The sequence below is a fragment of the Phalacrocorax aristotelis genome, chromosome 19, assembly GCF_949628215.1.
Source record: "Phalacrocorax aristotelis chromosome 19, bGulAri2.1, whole genome shotgun sequence".
NCBI classification, from domain to species: Eukaryota; Metazoa; Chordata; class Aves; order Suliformes; family Phalacrocoracidae; genus Phalacrocorax; species Phalacrocorax aristotelis.
The window spans coordinates 8,206,813-8,224,151 of NC_134294.1; the positions used below are offsets into that span (position 1 = coordinate 8,206,813).

Here is a 17,339-nt window from a genome sequence, read left to right on the forward strand (position 1 = left end):
CCTTTTCTCTGACACTGAACAACACGTAAATGGGCTCTGCATCTATAGTCGATACCAGAATCCCGAGAGGCAGCTTCTCCATCCACCCACCCGCCTTGTATGTCTGGTTCTGCTGCATCTCATATGAGGAAGCTTGTCTTAGGGTTTGCTGCTTCATCTTCTGTCAGGTCAGGTTTGGTGGTGGGCTTCTGCATCAAAGTGGATGTTTGAAGGTGAACTGATCACTTGAAAGTCTGATTGCCTGTCTGTGCTGGTGAAAAAACAATGTTGCTTGCAAGTGCTTCCTCCTTAGAAACCTAAAAAAAAGTATTATTCCCCAACAGAAATTTAGTAAGATCATTAAAAGAGGGCTTTTGTGGTTACCAAAACTGTACGCTGAGAATCCCTGGCTGCCCAGTGCTCCCACCCCTTTTGCTATATCAAATTCCTGTTTACAAGGGAAGAACTGGCCCTACAAACCAAAATGAATGAAATAACCGAGGTACACAACATTGTGAAAGTTGTCTTTAATTTCATCAATGGTTTTAAATATTTAGAAAACACAGTGTAAACATCTTAAGAGCAAGCAGAGATTTCTCTTGATGTTCAGAATTGTTGGGATTTATAAACAGAGAGGCAGTTCTCAGGATGTGGAACCGATGTTTCAGACTTTCCACCAAAGTTATATATGCTCATGTCATTACAGCTCTTCCTTCAGCCTAAATTGTTGGCACAGTGTCCCGAAATGTTTCTCATTAGTAAACTTTTCATAACCTCCAAAACTGCAACAACTGTAGAATAAAATGTACCAGGATGCCAGCTGGAGTTGGCACTTGGCGCAGGGCTCTCCGTGCTGTTTGCTTAGCTGGATTTGAAGGATGTTCCGGACCAGCTAGCAGGACGTGTGACTGAGTTTTGACCTAAGCCGCTGGCCCGGTTCCAGTGATCCTGCATACTTCATGGGAATGCTTTCCACTTGTCGCTTTCATACCTCAGACACAGCTTTTAACAATTTGCTCGTAAACCCAATCCCAACAGCCATTGGAATATAGTTAGAGGTAATGGCACTTGGCTATATAAAGTAACAATGAGATTCCAGAGCAGCTCAGTATGTATTTAATGCTGAATTAACAGTTTTCCAAGGGTAAGAGAGCCCTGCTTTCGCTTTTTTTTCCATCGTACAGTCTCAAAACTCCCAACAACTCCGATTTCTTTTACAAAGGCTCTTACCTGAGCAGACACGGAGCCGTGCATGTGACGGGGACCGGCGCACAGGAGCTGCGAGCAGATGTCAGAGGGCGGGCTGTAGGCCCATGTCTGTGTGCCATCCGCTCGTCCTGAAGTGGCCTGAGTGGGGAGTGCTTTGGCAGGATTATAAAAAGTGTTGCTTTACTTTTGCTTGCATGTCACGTGTTAGCGTTAGTACTGGTCTTGCGCTGAAAGGCATCAGGTGCGGTCTGGAACCGTCCATCTGTGGAGATGCAGGAGATGGTGTGTGAGACTGCTGCAGTGGGTTTATAGGTTATTTAAATTGTTAACGTAAACTGTTTTATAGGTTATCTGCAGCACAGAGCTGGAGCGACGCGCTTATGGTTAGACAGGAGCTGGGAGACTGAGAAATGCACTGTGCGGCTGTCGGCTGCTCTTCCTGGGTCTTCACCCGAACACTTGCCTTCCTCCTATTAGCACTCTAGGGCAGCCTGGAGGAGATGGAGTTATTCCAGAGAGTGGAGCCATGAGGCCTCCGTTCTACCATTTCCCCAGGAAAGGTTAATTTGTGGATGAGTGATTGGAGCTCAGCTTAGTGGAATTGTTTTCTCTGATTCACAGTGTTCAGACAATAAAATATAAAAGTCTTTTCCTGGGCTTCCCTTCATTTTCCAATAATCAAGACTATTGTTTTAAATACATTAATTTTCAAGCCAGACTTATATTTATGCATAATTTATATAATTTCCTAGGTCTTTTCTTTTCTCCAACATGGAAAATAACATGTAAGCTCTGAGTAGTTCTCAGATGCTGAATTCCAAATCATCTGAATTAAATTTGAATCCCAGTGGGTTCTGCACCTTCCCAGTTGTTCATTACTTGCAGGGTTTATTACATTTTAGATGATACTATTAAATCCAGCCACCCCTAGAGATACTGGTTAGACTTTGTGAGTCTAACCTAAGAGTAGAAGACCATGAATGAGTCCCCAGAGCTGTTCCAATTTACCAAAGCAGTAATCTAAGTTTCCTTTAAAAGGACAATGCATTGTAACTTTTTTAATATTTTATAATTTGTTTACAATTTCCATTTCCTTCCCTCCAGTACCTTTTAGGAATTATAAAACAAATGTATTTTCCCCCAGTTTAGATCCTTTTTTTTCTATTTAGCAAACATTGATTTTACTCCCTTCCCCAGTGCTTTTGTTCACTGCCAAAATTAACATGTCTTTGTGGCTTTGCTTGCCAGAGACTGTCTGGGGACATCAACAGGAGCGGGTCCTGCTCCCTCCTCCCCGGCACTGGTCGGTGCAGCTGCCCACAACACCACCAAGGAGGTTCGGTGCTGAAAGGGTCTTGGAGCCGGTACAAGGAGTCCAGGTTTGTCTCGTGCTTTATAGGGGCTTCCGTAAGACTGTTCACTTGTAACCGTAGACACTAAAACATGGGGGTTTAAATTGTTTTTGTTTCATGCTGCATGGTGGAGGGCCCAACCTTCCTGGCCCTGAGTTGGTCATTGAAACCCTTTCTGGCCCAGAGGTGCAGGCACCAATGAGACACGTGGTCCCAAGTGCCTGCTAGCCGGCTCCTTTCTGTAGGTGGACAGGCGGCTCGCTCGGCCCCGCCTGACTAAGCAGGACCCCTCGAGGGTGGCAAAGCCCTGTCGCACTCCTGAACTTGAACTGCCGGGCAGCTTCGTGCTCCTGAGCAACTGCGGCTGGGCCACCCAGCCAAGGTGTCCCCATGGGATGGGAGAGACCTCGCAAGTTCAGCCCAGCCCTGGTCCAAGGAAGGAAGAGCTACCCTAATCGTTTCTCATGGGCAAGAGTGTGAGCTCCTAAAATCTTCCCTTGCTGCAACTTAAGTCCACTTCTAACACATGGAGATCAGATGGAAACCTTCTCTTGGCCAAGTTGCTACATCAGGGCTGAGCTTTTGGAGCCACCCATCGCTGGGCCAGGCCTTGGCAGCAGTTCTAACACCAAAGCCAGCTGCTTGTGCAGGGTTAACTGCTGGGCTTGAGCATGGGAAGCCCATATTGCAGGTCACAGGTCTGCAAGGAAAATTGAAGAGGAGGATTTTGGCCATGTGGTGCCCATAAAAATGAATGCAAAATGTTTCAAAAGTATATGAAATCTGCAGATAGTTTTTTTTTTTTAAATGTTTCAAAAGTGTTGACTATTAAAAAAAAAACCAACAGGAGTTTAAATAAACACAGGCAAGTGAGTCAGCAAGAAGATATAAAATCATCAGGAAAGACTGAGTTTGTTTTAACGTGGGGATTACTGTAAACACTAGGAGTGCATGGTAACAATTTGTAGCCCATGTGTTTTGAAATATCATAACTGGTGTCAATAAACACATTAAAATTCAGCTTCAGAGAGCTTTGTGGATGTTTGGAGTGTCACGAAGACATTGCAAAACGGGGATTTTTGGATGGAAACAAGTATGGGAGCAATCAAACACAGCTCCTATGTGAAGAAAGGGATCTTGTCAAGTTGTTAGAGCTAAGCATCTGTGATGGTGCTTACTGCTTCTTACTGGCTAAGAACTGCTCTCAGCCCCTGATCTCTTTCACGCTGTCTTCTTTGCCTTCCACCCTGACCTGCTTGTTTGTCTCACCCACCTGTTACGTCTCGCTTCTCAGCCTGAATGCTTTTGAGCATTTGCTGTTTGGTTCTGCAGTCCTTGGGAAAGCCCGACTGATTTCCAGGTACTCTCTCAACACAAATAACAAATGTGGTTTGTATCTGTACCAGAATCACTTGTGGCACAGGGCAAGCGTTGTCCTCACGTGCCGACGGGCCGACTGGGTAACGGCGTCTCTCATCGCTGAGCTTTGGACGCGCTTGATTCTTCCATGCGCTGATCTGCCACTGCAGCTTTGTAGGGCATGGAGCAGGCTGAGCAGCCTCTATTCTGTCTTCCCCACACACATGCTTTCGGTGGTGGTATTCTGAACAGAAGATTTTTGTCATTCCTCATTCACACTTCCACTGGGTTGAAATACCCTCTTTTCCTCACTTTTTCTCTTGTAATATTTATTTCTGATGCATTTGGATTCGCTCCATAAATGCACTCCTATTTGTTACACAAATCATATGCATGCTCCAGGGAGATGGTTCTATAACTGTGATCTTTCAGCTGTAAAAGCACAGACTTCTAACACTTAAGCTTTAGCACTTTAATAAATCTTCTGGTTCATTTTTGGGATATCCCAGAAAGTGCTAAATTACTACTGTATGTAAAAGGCAGTATACTTCTGTTTACATGACTCTATGCCTTGAGACTCATGTCCACCACGTGCCGGCCTCCTGTTTTTTTCTTATTTTCATCTTTCTGATTTATTTTAATGCATTGCTTCGCAGTAACCAGAAGTTCCAGCTTAAAATCCTATTGGAAAGCTGCATTGGTCGTCCTATTGGCAGAGCCACCGTCACAGAGCTCTCTGTTATCCAGCAGCCCGGTGTCTGTCCGCCCCATCTGAAGAAGGCAATGAGGAAACTGTAAGCCAAGAAGCTAATCAGCCCTGGTGTTCCCCAGGGCTCAGCCTCGGGGCCAGTTCTGTTTAATATCTTTATCAATGATCTGGACAAGGGGATTGCGTGAGCCCCCAGTAAGTCTGCAGATGATGCCAAGTTCAGTTTTGGGCCCCTCAGGACAAGGACGACATGGAGGTGCTGGAGCGTGTCCAGAGAAGGGCAGCGGGGCTGGGGCAGGGTCTGGAGCACAAGTGTGCTGGGGGGCGGCTGAGGGAGCTGGGGGGGCTTAGCCTGGAGAAGAGGAGGCTCGGGAGAGACCTTACTGCTCTCCAGTCCCTGTCAAGTTTATAAAAGATAAGGTGGGTCTTCCTTGGAACTGTGTGCCTGAGATCTCCTAATAATTGTGTTAGCCAGCAAAATCAGTTGCCCGTAGGAAACGGAGAAACAGAGTGGAATGAGTTTGGGGAACAAACAAATTCCTTGCAACTGTAGCCTTTTTCTGTGAAACAGAAAAAAATCATGATTCTATGGATTTCATTAAGGACTTCTCTGGTGAAGTGTTGTTATCTCTGGGATATCACCTGGGCCTGGTGTACTATAATCACATCTCCTCAACTGATGCCCAGACAACAGCTGAGAGTGACAAGGCCCGTATAAATGCAGAGGGAAAACAGGGGAGACATCAAAATAATCTGGTGTAGAAAGGCATGGAGAGCAGCACTCTTTCTCGGTCTCTGGTCCTATCTGTGTCTCTTTTTGGTAATGCTTTCTAGATGTGGAAAGGCGTTTATGCGGGCTACTACAGACATTACACGTTAGTCAGGCCTTGGGGTTTGCGTGGGCGTACAAAGAGTTTGCCAACACTTTTCCCTCTGCTCATACCCCAGGTAAACTCAGACCTTCCAAAGCTCGTCACCCTTTTCTAGGCGCTTTTCAGTCTGGCCTGATTCACTCAGAATCCGCCCTGAGTTACGTGTTTGTCTCCAGCAGTATTTGGGCAGAGGGTGGCTATGGAGAAAGGACAAGGCCTGGCTTCCTTGGGGAATCAGTTCTGTGCAGGTGACACAGTCAGTGAAGCAAAAAGACATGTGAAAGCCAGTAAGTGAAAATGGGTGCTCAGCACTGACATAAAAAGCCACTAGACTGGCCTATAAACAACATGTTTAACTATCTATGAGTTTTTACAATCCCATGTCTGTGGGACAGAGCTTTATTCTTGGTGTGTTGGGGAAATTACGTTATCACTGTGTTTCCAATGTGCCTCTCAGCTTCGAGCTCCCATTCCATCCCATAAAGGGGTGACAAACGGTGGATACCATCTAGTCAAGATGTTAGCAACTCATGTGGAATGGATTTGCTTGTCTCAGTCCCATTCCTTATGTGTCTCTCCACAGCTGGCAGCCCCTGGCAAACGTCAAGGCCGAAGACAGACTGGCTCTCAGAAAACAAGCTTTCCATTCCTGAATGAGACCCAGTCGCACCAGTGTAAGCTGTGCCACCAGGTGAGCGTGAGACATTTTTGATGTCTCATATTGTCTCTTTTATTAGTTCAATTTACGCTACTTCAGCTAAACACAAACTAATTTCACTTATTACAAACCCTATGGTAACAAAGTGAATTCACACATGCCCTTTTTAAGGTGATTTATGACAGAACCAATATGAGAGAACAGATGAGCGTTCCTGCATCTAGGTTCAACTGCCATTTAATAATCACAGCCAATATTTCCTTGTTTTAATACTCAACATCATGTTCAAAACGGAGCGCTTCCCTGGAAGCTGCGTGCAGACCATGCGGGATTAAATGGGGCTTCTAGTGTGATGGGTGTGACAACCTCTTAAGTGATGAGGACACCTGTTGACATTAATGTAGAAGCGTGCATGAAAACGAGTGTGTCACACACTGAAATATATGTACACAAATATTGAGAGGATTAGAGAAATTGCTAAAATGGGTAGAGTGGCATTTAACACAAACATGTCTGGAATCTAAGCAGAATGGAAATAACCCAAACAGAGCTGCTCCCTTGTTAGATGGCTCTTTTTTTCAGTAGTTCATCTGGGCTATAAACGTCTCTGTACAAGGAGGTCATTTGCTTACACTTAAAATTTCTGTTTAATATATATCTTTGTTTGGAATCTGCCTCCAATTCATAACCACCATCATTTAGTAGCTAGCACCTTTGCTGTGCGAGCTGCAGGGAAAAGTAATTAAATTTAATAGAAGCCACCCTTGCTTTGAAGCTGCCTGGGATTTAGAGCCACAAGGAGAAGCAATTAAACTCTGGCAGCCAAGGATTCAAACTGAAGTTATATAGCAATTTTATTTTTTTTTTAAAGGAAATATTCTCTGTAAACGGATTTGGATTGTCAGGTCTGATCGGATTCAAAGCTATAGAAATTTCCTTCTTTGGGAAATCTTCTCCTGAAGCAAAAGTTTTAAAACCCCAGCACTTAGATGTGAAATGGGGATCAGCTGTGAAGATCTAGGATATTTTTAATCCTTCTGAACAAACATCCAGAAAAGAATTTGTTCTTCTTAGCAAAGTGCTGAATTGAAAAGGGAAGCAGGAAAGGAAGACATCTGCACGTCTGTCTATTTGCGGGCAGGTCAGCTTGTCAGCAGCCTAGGGTATAGATTGACTAGGGAAGGAATTTCATTGCCCTAGAAGGTATTATAAGCATTGTTTAAAGCTGTTGGTTTTTTGTTTTTAAACCAGCAAGAGGCAGAAATTATTATTCCACTTTTGTGATTTTACAAAAAAAAAGAAGTCTTTAAGCACCAAGGACATGAAGAAGGACCCCAGAATGCCATAATCAGTGCCAAACCTAATTCTACCTATTTAAAAATATTTTTAGGAGTTTTCTATAAAGTCTCAGAAAGGATTCAGCTGAAAAAGGTAATTCAATTAATACTTACAGAGAGGCAAAATTGTGTTAATCTTCACCAACCCTTGGAAATATTTGTAGGGTCTTAGATTAGCCAGAGGCACGTGTGAAAAATGTAATTATTGTCATGCGTGTATTTTGCAACACATGCTTTTCTATTCTGAGGAAAAAAATTCTCAGGCTCATTACAGGGATACATTCATGGTCCGTGACCTGTGGATCAGACTCGGTGAATTGATAGTCCTCTGGCTGGAGTCACGGAGAAGCTACACAGCCCATGCCCAGGGAAGTGCCTGGGATCAGGTAACTTGCTGGGAAAATGTGTTATTTTATCACTGGCCATTGTGAGGTAGCTGGGACAGACATGTTGGAAAGAGCAAGCTGGACGTCCCCGAGATTTCCCTAGCAATGGTGACCACCCTGTAAAAGGGGACCAGGCAAATAGTGCTGGGGAGCCGTCAACTCTGCAAAGGATGTTTGGTCCCGGCATTTTCATCGTCCCAGCTCTAATCTCTGACAATGGATCTGGGTTATTCAAAGGGGTACTGCAGGTGACAGCGGCCCAAGGTCTGTTTTTGCAGCATTTTTTGGTCACTCAAAAGTCAAAACTACAATGCTGGAAGCTGGACAAAAAGGATGTTACATTGGAGACGTAGCTCAGTCCAAAAAAGGGGTCTTCTTGTTGAACTATCCAACGGACCACGGCATAGTTACGTGCTGGGGTGATACGGAAAGGATCTGGAGACATGCCTATGAGTATGAGCTGAGAATCAAAGCCAGTGAAAGGATAGTGCTGCGGAGTGAAGCCCCCACAATCTTCTGCAGAACTGGATAAAAACTACAGAGATCCTGTTCGAAGGCTTCGTGGTGTCAGCTATGTATGTTGCAGCCCAGGCGACCCTGGCGCTCTGTGCATCGGCCCGTATTACTGGAATGGTCATGGACAGCGGGGACGGTGCTACCCATGCTGTCCCCATACATGAAGGATACTGTTTACCCCATGCTGTCTCCAGGCTGGATTTTGCTGCCTGGGATATCCCCAAATATTTTATGAAGCTTCTTTTGGAGAGTGGACGCACTTTTGCGAGCACAGCTGGAAGGCAAATTGTGAGAGATATCAAAGAGAAGTTGTGCTACGTCACTTTAGACCCCACCCAAGAAATTAAAGCAAAGCCGGAAGAAATGATGAAAGAGTACATATTGCCTGACAACAATATCATCCATATGGGCAACCAGCTCTTCTGTGCACCAGAGGCCCTTCTTGTGCCTGCAAGTACTGGAGTTGAAGCTCCCAATGTGCACAAAATGATCTTCAACAGCATCACGAAGCGTGACATCGATGTGTGCAAGAATCTGTCCGGCAACATCCTGCTCTCTGGTGGCTCATGCTCTTCCGGGGCCTGGAGGAGTGGATCCTGAAGGAGATGAAGCTGCACGTTTGTGAGGATCATTGCACCCCCGAGAAAAAGTACTTTGTGTGGACTGGGGCTTCCATCCTCACCTGCCTGGCATCTTTCAAACAACTTGGGTCACCATGAGGGATTACAAGGACTTTGGGGCTGCTGTCATTCACCAGAAATGTTTTTAAGGAGAATGTCGGACCAAGTGAATGGCTTGCTACAGCAGTGCATGAGCAAGAAACCCTGCTGAGAGCTGACTGACCCAAAAAGCACTACAGCTGTTTGTGCATTTACTGGCTGGCAAAACCAGTATGAAAATAAAATATTAAAAACATTGGTAACGAGGTTCATCTCCCTTCCCCCTCCCCTCCGCAGAGTTACAGGTGTGCACATATCACAGGGATGCAGTAACTCCTTAAATGATTCGCAGCCTGCCTCGGAGTCGTACAGGGAGTAGCACACATCCTCTGCTGGGAGATTCTTCCCTCTAAGGTCTCTGAGATAGCTGGGTTTTGTATTCTAAAACTAGCTCTCACATTATTTTTGCCCTCATTAAAAATGTTTCCTTTAGAAACCCAGCAAAACCCCAAACAGAATCCAAATATAAATCAATGCAAATGCAATTACTGTAACCGACCCTCCTCTGTGCCTGAGGGTCTGAAAAAATCCATTGATTCTCTGCTGTAATTTATCTGGGAAGTAAGAACACCCAGTTTCACTTCCAAGTACTAGCCCTGAATCAAAATGCTCCATGCTGCCGGCTCCCTGGAGGAAGCGGCGCTGCCGGTGCAGCTGCAGAGGACTGAGCTCAGCCGAGTGGTGCCTCGGGGGATCTAGAGCGGTTCACCAAGCTCTGTGCCAGCTCCGACCCATGCAGGGCGTCTGATTCTGTGGCAGCAGGGACTTGCACACTGATTTTTGACATCGGCTCTGGGCAGCATAAGCATGGTCTGTCACGGGACCAGGCACCCCATTCAGGTGTTTCCACCGTTGTGGGATACCCCAAATTCAGACTTGTCCCATTTGGGGTGAGTCATAAGGACTGCTACGCTGGGGAAGAAGCCCAGTCCAAAAGGGTCATTTTATCTTTTACTTACCCAATGGAAAATGGGGTAGTTACATGGGACGACATGGGGAAGATTTGGAGACGCCTGTACGAACAAGATCTTGAAATGAAACCGAGTGAGGGGCCAACACTGCTGGTCCAGACCTCTTTCAATCCTTTGTCCCATCAAGAAAAAATGTCAGAGGTGATGTTTGAAAGCCTGCCCTTCTCATGACTCCGCAGGTGCTAACGGCCCCGTGTGCCTGTGCCTGCACAACTGGGCTAGTGCTGGACACTGGCGCTGGTGCCACCGTCACGGTCCCTGTCTGCAAAGGCCGTTACCTGCCGCATGGCGTTACCAGGCTGGATTTTGCAGGCAGACATGTAACCAAATACCTTGCTAGGTTCCTCTTGGAGACCAGGCACTCCATAAGCACAGCAGAGAGAGAAACTGTCACGGGTATGAAGGAGAAGCTGTGCTATGTTACTTTAGATCCGAGCCAAAATACGCAGGAAAAGCCTGAAAAACTTATGTGCGAGTATATTCTCCTGGGCAGAAGGGCTGTCAAGGCAGGAGACCAGCTATTCCGATCTCCTGAAGAATTTTTTTGTGCCCGCAGAGGCAGAAATCCCAGGGCCAGGGGTTGGAGGGATGGTCCTCCAGAGCATCGCCAAGTGTTGTGAGCGTATCCAGTTCCACATCCGAAGGAACGTGCTGTTATCGGGCAGGTCGACTCTTTCCCGAGGTTTCAAGGAGAGGTAACTGGAGGAGCTCCAGACAGGAGTTCCCAACATAACTCATAACAAGATCACCTCGCCACAAGATCAGATGTAGTCCATGTGGATTGGTGCCTCCATCCTTGCCAGCTTAAGAGCATTTAGGAATGTGTGGGTTACCAGGGAAGACTGTAACGAGGTTGGACCAACAGTACTCCAGAGAAAATGCTTTTGAAAACTTCAGCAAGACCATCCAGGAATTTTTTTTAAGTGCCAATCTGAACAGCTGGAGAGCAGTTAATAAATCAGTACAAAAATAATTGATTTATAGTAAGTGATTTTATAGCTTACTAAAGAAAGGTCCCTTGTGCATTGGGTTGAAGAAAGAGTCCTTGTTCAGAGCATTTTTGCTATCCAAGATGTTGGTTTTAATTCTAGAAATGTGTTGATCCCTCCCTGCTAGAACTGCAAACAGTTTGTCAGACATTTAAACACTTGAGAACAAGCCACCTCCATCCCATGCCCGTGGGGGCTGGCTCCTTGCCATCCACCATAAACTTCCAAAGAGTGGAAAGAGACCGCTGATGGAGAAATAGAGGGCCCAGGGGTATTGCTGACCCTTCACCATAGCACTGGAGATCTGCAGCAGCCCTGCAGGAGCTCAGAGGGGACTGAACTTCTAAATTTGTTTTTGCTCACTAAATAAAAATAAGTTGATCTGGCTGTTAAAGCAGAGCTCTCGGACCCAGAACGTCTCCGCGCTATTAGCGGCCTTGCCATGTGCTTTGCTGTGTCGCGTCACGTAAAACGTTGCCTCCGTTTGTCCATCTGTGGGATTTCACTAATATTCTGTCTAAGGGCTATGCGAGACCGTATTTAAACACCTTAATATGATGTTAAGTAAAATTAGTAAATTAATCAGAGGGCACAAGGTGAAGGGTATCTGTTTCGGGTTTGTTCTTAGAGGGGTCCTGAACAAATGTTTTGATGTCGGGCATCTAAGAGAAGGTGGAGGCGTTGGTCCCTAACTGACACTGATTCTCTTTTGGGAAAAGCTGAATATGTTAGGAGAAAGTGTTATTCCTGTACCTCCTCACTGAGACCTAGGGAAAGTGACAGAAGGATCCTGCAAATAGTTGCTTGAATTACTAAGCAAATCTGCAAGGCAAGCTCAATTTCTACAAATAATTCCACCAAATAAGCTTAACTAGCGTAAATATCCTGGCTAACTGATTGGATTTCCAAAGTGAACTATTAATTTCATAACAAAGGTGTGACTTTTCAGCAATGAAATTTGCATTCAAATAAACAACTTGAAAATTATGCATTTACAGTGACCATCTTTATGCATAACTGCAAATACATGCACTGTATCCAGTCAGGCAATAGAACTCTCATCATAATATGTGGAACCAATTAGCACTTTGATTTATATATTATTCAAAAATTATTTGCAAAAAACCCTTGAGATATACCTGAGAACGTCTTGAATTTGTTCGAGACTCACACGAAAACAGGAAAAGAGCTGAATTCTGTCCTGTTAATTGTTCAATACAGTGTCTGCCTATTTTCATTCAGCTCTGGAGATGAATCTCCAAACTCGTTGATGCCCTCTGCTGCCTTGGGACTGATCAGTCATCTGCCACCTCCTCTCGCTGCCTTTTGAAGAATCCTAACGCTCTTTTCTTTTCCTACAAGACATTTACAAGTGCTCTGAAGAAAGGCACATCCAACTCTGCATTCAGTTGTCCACCGAGCCCTGGAGCACCTCCTCAGCGTGGCAAGTGGAAAAATAAAAAGGGCTGAAAGGCCCAGCTGTGGAGGCCGTGGGCAGGGGAGGGGGGGACGATTTGTGGATGACTCCAGCAGTAACTACAGCAAGACCCACCTCTAACCTCATTTTCCCCAGTGATCGGAGTGAAAACGTAAAGCAAAGGGTCTGGAGCGCAGCACGTAGCTTTCCTGCCCCGCTCGGGCCCTAAGGCTTCAGGAAGTTGAGACAGATATTACTCCATCAAGTTAATGCAAGTATTCAGAGCACTTTTAGAGCTGTTATGAAATCAGAATCAGCAGCCTTGGATCTTTTTTCTCTTAGAGTATGTTACCTTTTAGCAGCCTACTGGAAATGTGTAAACAAACGAGGTACAACTGTAGACAGTTTAAATATTTTACAGCTCACTGGCTTCCTATGAGGAGGGATTTTCAGTAACTTAAGTGTTCAGACTCCTGCTCCAATAATCTAATGCAAATAAAAATGCAAAAAACAGTGTGCTGGAAAGCAGAGGGAACCTGAGCGAACGGTGCGACCCAAGGTTGTGTGGTCGGGAAGAAGGAATGAAAAGCAAAGAGCATGATAACTCTGCAAAGCCAGATGCAGACACAAAACGTGTTTGGAGAGTGACACCTAGCAGAGCTCTGCGTTTGCTTTTAACGAGGTTTCACCCTTGCAGAACAAGATATTGCCTGTTGTAATGCAGGATGGATTCATTGATACCAAACTTGTTTTACAATAAGGGACCTGGTTCAGCTCCTCCCAGCTGAAAATCAGTCAACAAACCATTATTACAGGTGTGTGACACCCCCGGTACTGGTTTGGCCTGGCTGTTTCCATTTACCTCTTAGGCATGACTTTGCTCAAGGACACACACAACAAGATAGCAGAAGTTGGCACAGGTTCCATGACGCTAGGCTTTATATCAGCCTCTTCAGTCTCTTGGTCACCTTGTGCTTCCATCACTGCACGGGGCACTGGAAATTAATTACTTCATTTATAGTTCATTTTTGCTTTGAAGAGGTCTGAGGTCTTAATCATGTGGGACCTTATTCCCTTGGCCCTCATGCCAGGGAAAATGAATTGCAGGAGTCCTTTCTCTGATGTATTTCCACCTATGTTCTACCTGTCCTCTGGATACATAGAGGATTTAAACTGTAAATGCCTGCGATCTTTCTAGCCTCAGGAAAGCAACACTAGTCTGGTGAGTATGGGACTGGTTGCAGGGATTAAAAGGGCCTGAGTTAATTCCTAGACTTACCAGTGATTCGTTGTGGAATTAAAAGTTTAGTCTTGGGCACATCAGGCATCGGTTCCCACTTACAAACAGCTTGCTTTTGCTCCATCGTTTACTTGTCCTGCAAGCTATTTTGGGTAAGTGCTGGCTCTTGCTTTAAGAGCGTGTATCGGTGCAAAGATCTAAGACTTTGGGGCCACAAGATCAGAAACACAAAATCATTTGTGAAGTTTGCACTGGAATTACATAAAAATCTCAACCTGCTCCTGGTAATTTTTTCCCTCCCTCCCCAAGTCTCATTTAAGTTTCAGTCCAGCAGCAGCTCTTTATTTTCTTTTAAATGCCAAACAATTCATCATTTTGCACTTTCCCCATTCCCTGCGAATTTAAGGGTTTTATTGGTATGCGGTAACGTCAGCTTGGACAATGCGCACTGATTACCCAAAACAATGCAGTTCTTGCCACCCTGCCCATTTTTGGCTGTGAGCTCTCGAGAACTGTACAAGAGCTCTTGCTTTCTCCCTCTCCTCCTTGTTATCCTATGCACAATAAAAAGGCTGGGTTCAAATATACACTAGACAAATAATTATCTTTATTATTCAAATCTGCCATCCCCTGCCCTTGTCCATGCTGAGCTGTGTGAGCACGCTACTGTAAAAGGTGCCCTCACCCCTGCCTTGCCCACCGCAGGTCTCAAGGAGGATGGTGACGGATAGCTTATTCTGAAAGCAGCTGGAGAGGGAGTGCCGAGTATGTCCCCTCGGAAGGGGCACAGAGGAAGGTGGGGACACGAGCCCCTTTGTTTCCCCAGGCAGCAGGGTGATGCTCAGGGCACGGTACAGAGAGCCCTGAACTTGCACAAGTTCAGAAATGCCACGCTCACGGTCTTACCACGCGAGGGCCAGTAGCCAGGCTTAGCAGGCAAGGTCAGACCCAAATTGTCCGGGTAAATCAGGCATTTCTTCAGCATCCACAGTCGGAGTGAAGCGATGGCAGCAGGCCAGCATGTGCAGCTTACCACTGACAGAAACAAGAGCTGCCCGGAGAAGCCTGGCGGTTTCAGAGATGCTCGGCAGCGCGGCCGTACAGAGCAGCAGCTACCTCGAAGACCAGGAGAGACCCGGCACAGCCGGGAATGCCTAAGAAGGAGCGGTAAGGCTAAGGGTCTGCAGCAGGCGGGCTTTGCAGGGCTGTCCTGCAAAGGCAGGTGTGAAAACAAGCTCTGCGGACGCTTAGAAGTGGCCAGAAAGGGCAATGGTGTTACCAGAGGCAGACAAATACCAGTCCTGCAGCTGAGCATGGGCAGCCCCATCAGCTCATTTACCGAGCAACTGGCAGGCCCACCTCCAAATCTCTGCCTTTGGAAACATCCAGGTGAGTACCTAAATATGAGGGATTTGAGGCGAAGGGGGTAAGAACATTCTAGAGCTTTTTCCCAGCAGAGATGTTGCAACATGGAGCGAGATGTAGCTCTGGCTGAGAGGCTCTGTAGCCATCACGCACATAGCCACACGAACACGTGCACCCCCACGTATGCACACATGCGCACACACACACGCTGATTTTATTAAGCCATTCCATGCAAGTATTTTATATATGTATATATTTTTTTATTTGGAAAACTTCAGAGTGCTTTTTTTCACACACAGTAAAGTTAGCTTTGCTGAGATTCATTAGTCCCCTTTCCCCCTGTGTGTAAATGGATCTCTCTCAGTTATGCAATGCAAGGGTACACAACCATGAAAAGTGCAGAGGCAGCCAAAAAAAGCATTGTTCTGAACTCGGACGTGTAAAATATTCATATTCAATAATAAAAAATAAAAAAAGAGCCCTTAATAAAAAATTCACGGCGTAAAATATGCATTGTCGTTCCATCCCCAGGGCTGCAGCAGTTTCCAGACCAACATGTTACATGGGTTTTCACTGCCTTGTTTTACTCGATTAATTCAAAACCAATTCACTCACAGACATCCCAGTATTAGGTGCCTAAATTGATTCTGATTTCTCTAAGGGCAGTGTATCTATGACTACAGTAATAGCTGGTAGAAACTGTGGCCGTTCAAAGCATCCAACACGTCGGCCCGACAAGGCTGGCCCTGATCTTGACGGCGCGTCCGCGCATCAAGACGCCGTGCTGGGCGTAGGCACGCAAGCCAGCTCTGAACGAGCAGGAGCACTCCTTCGGCAGCGCGCCCGGGCCACCTCCGTACCCGTTTCTTGTATGAGCAAATTAGCCAAACGCTAGCGCGGCTGAGCATCTCCACAGAAGAGGGAGCACCTTTGGAAGAAGCTGAGGTGCCTCTGTACAGCGCTGCCCCACACCCTGCAGAACCACCTGCGAAGCTTTGCGCACAGGGCAGAAGAGAAGAAATAATCTAGTCGCTGTTTTACCAAAGGGAAACAGAGACAGGTGGAAATAACCACCTGGCTCAGGTCCTGACCAAAGTATGGAGCAGAGCCAGGAACTTAATTCAGATTTTTCTGCATCCCCGTCTAGTGTCGTAGCTGTGAGGTCAAACTGCCCCGGTATGTCCATGTGCATCCCGAAGGGATGAAGGCAGGCCCGGACAGGGGCGAATGAGGCGCTGCACTGGCAGGGTGCACAACCACATCTTCTTGTTTCTGCTCAGGAACGTGCCATCAGGCTAGAGACGCAGCACAAGACCTCTCATCCAAGCGAGGAGGGGCTGCTGCTGTTTTCACCCTAGCCACTCAGTGGGTTTTAGGTCTTCAACACATTTGTGCCACTCTGCTTTGCAAAGGGTGGTTCTGAAGCACCAGTGGGCCGAGGGTCTGGCCCCGGGTCATACCGCTGTGCTCCTCCAGACAGCGATGCCAGTGGAAGCTGCCGATTCACGCATTCGTTTTGCACGAATTACATTTTGCACACTTTTATGTCCTGAGCGGCAAAACTGGCATTAAACTACCGATCCCCTGCTTCTCTTGGTGTGCTGTGCTGCTCCATGTAGCTAGGGGCTGTGTTGGTCCTGAGAGCCCAGCAGCAGGGGAGAATATTAAAGTGATTTTTTATAAATGTTGCTAAAGAAACGAGAACTCAGGAACAAGAGAAAAGGTTCTGAACTTAAAATATTGTGGCTGGCACTTAAATTTTATGAAGATATATGGGAGAAAAGAATGAGAAACTCCAAAACAACCAATGCTTCAGATGTTTCTTTTATCTAAAGCATAGCTAGTTAAATGTTTTACATAGAACAAGTCCCAGGGAGCATAAATCAGGGGATGTAACCTATGTTTCATAAAGACCTCAAAATATAAGTTCTTTACCTCCCACAGTCTCAGGCCAAATATTTTAAGAAAAGCATGTGGGACAATAAGCATGTATATTACCCATGTCTTTAATGACCATTCCCACCAAGGTGATTTGTTCTGTGTCCAGTCTGGTATTTATATACAAGGAAAGGGAAGAACAGGAAAACAAAAATCGAGCTCAAAAGATCTGATGTTGGAAAAATTGTAACCATGATTGACAGTGTGGAAGTAATGAAATGTGTTCTGACGTGACAGCTGCCAGTCATGTTTAAGATTTTTCTTCTTGGAGGAAAAAAGTGGTAGAAACTGTTCTTTCTCACTGCAAGCTCCAGCTATCATTC

At 45.8% G+C, this 17,339-nt stretch overlaps 2 protein-coding genes across 2 annotated transcripts; both read left to right on the forward strand.

Annotated features, from left to right (window-relative positions):
• Nucleotides 1-7,741: 7,741 nt before the first annotated feature.
• Nucleotides 7,742-9,777, forward strand: LOC142066457 (actin-1-like). Its single transcript, XM_075113877.1, is given in 5 exon segments — nucleotides 7,742-8,095; nucleotides 8,098-8,367; nucleotides 8,370-8,942; nucleotides 8,945-9,079; nucleotides 9,082-9,777. Coding segments are annotated over 5 exon segments (1,107 nt in total). The 5' UTR covers nucleotides 7,742-8,031; the 3' UTR covers nucleotides 9,147-9,777.
• Nucleotides 9,152-10,955, forward strand: LOC142066646 (actin-related protein T2-like). The gene is given in 4 exon segments (XM_075114390.1): nucleotides 9,152-9,163; nucleotides 9,771-10,218; nucleotides 10,221-10,606; nucleotides 10,608-10,955. Coding segments are annotated over 4 exon segments (1,194 nt in total).
• The last annotated feature ends 6,384 nt before the right edge of the window (nucleotides 10,956-17,339 follow it).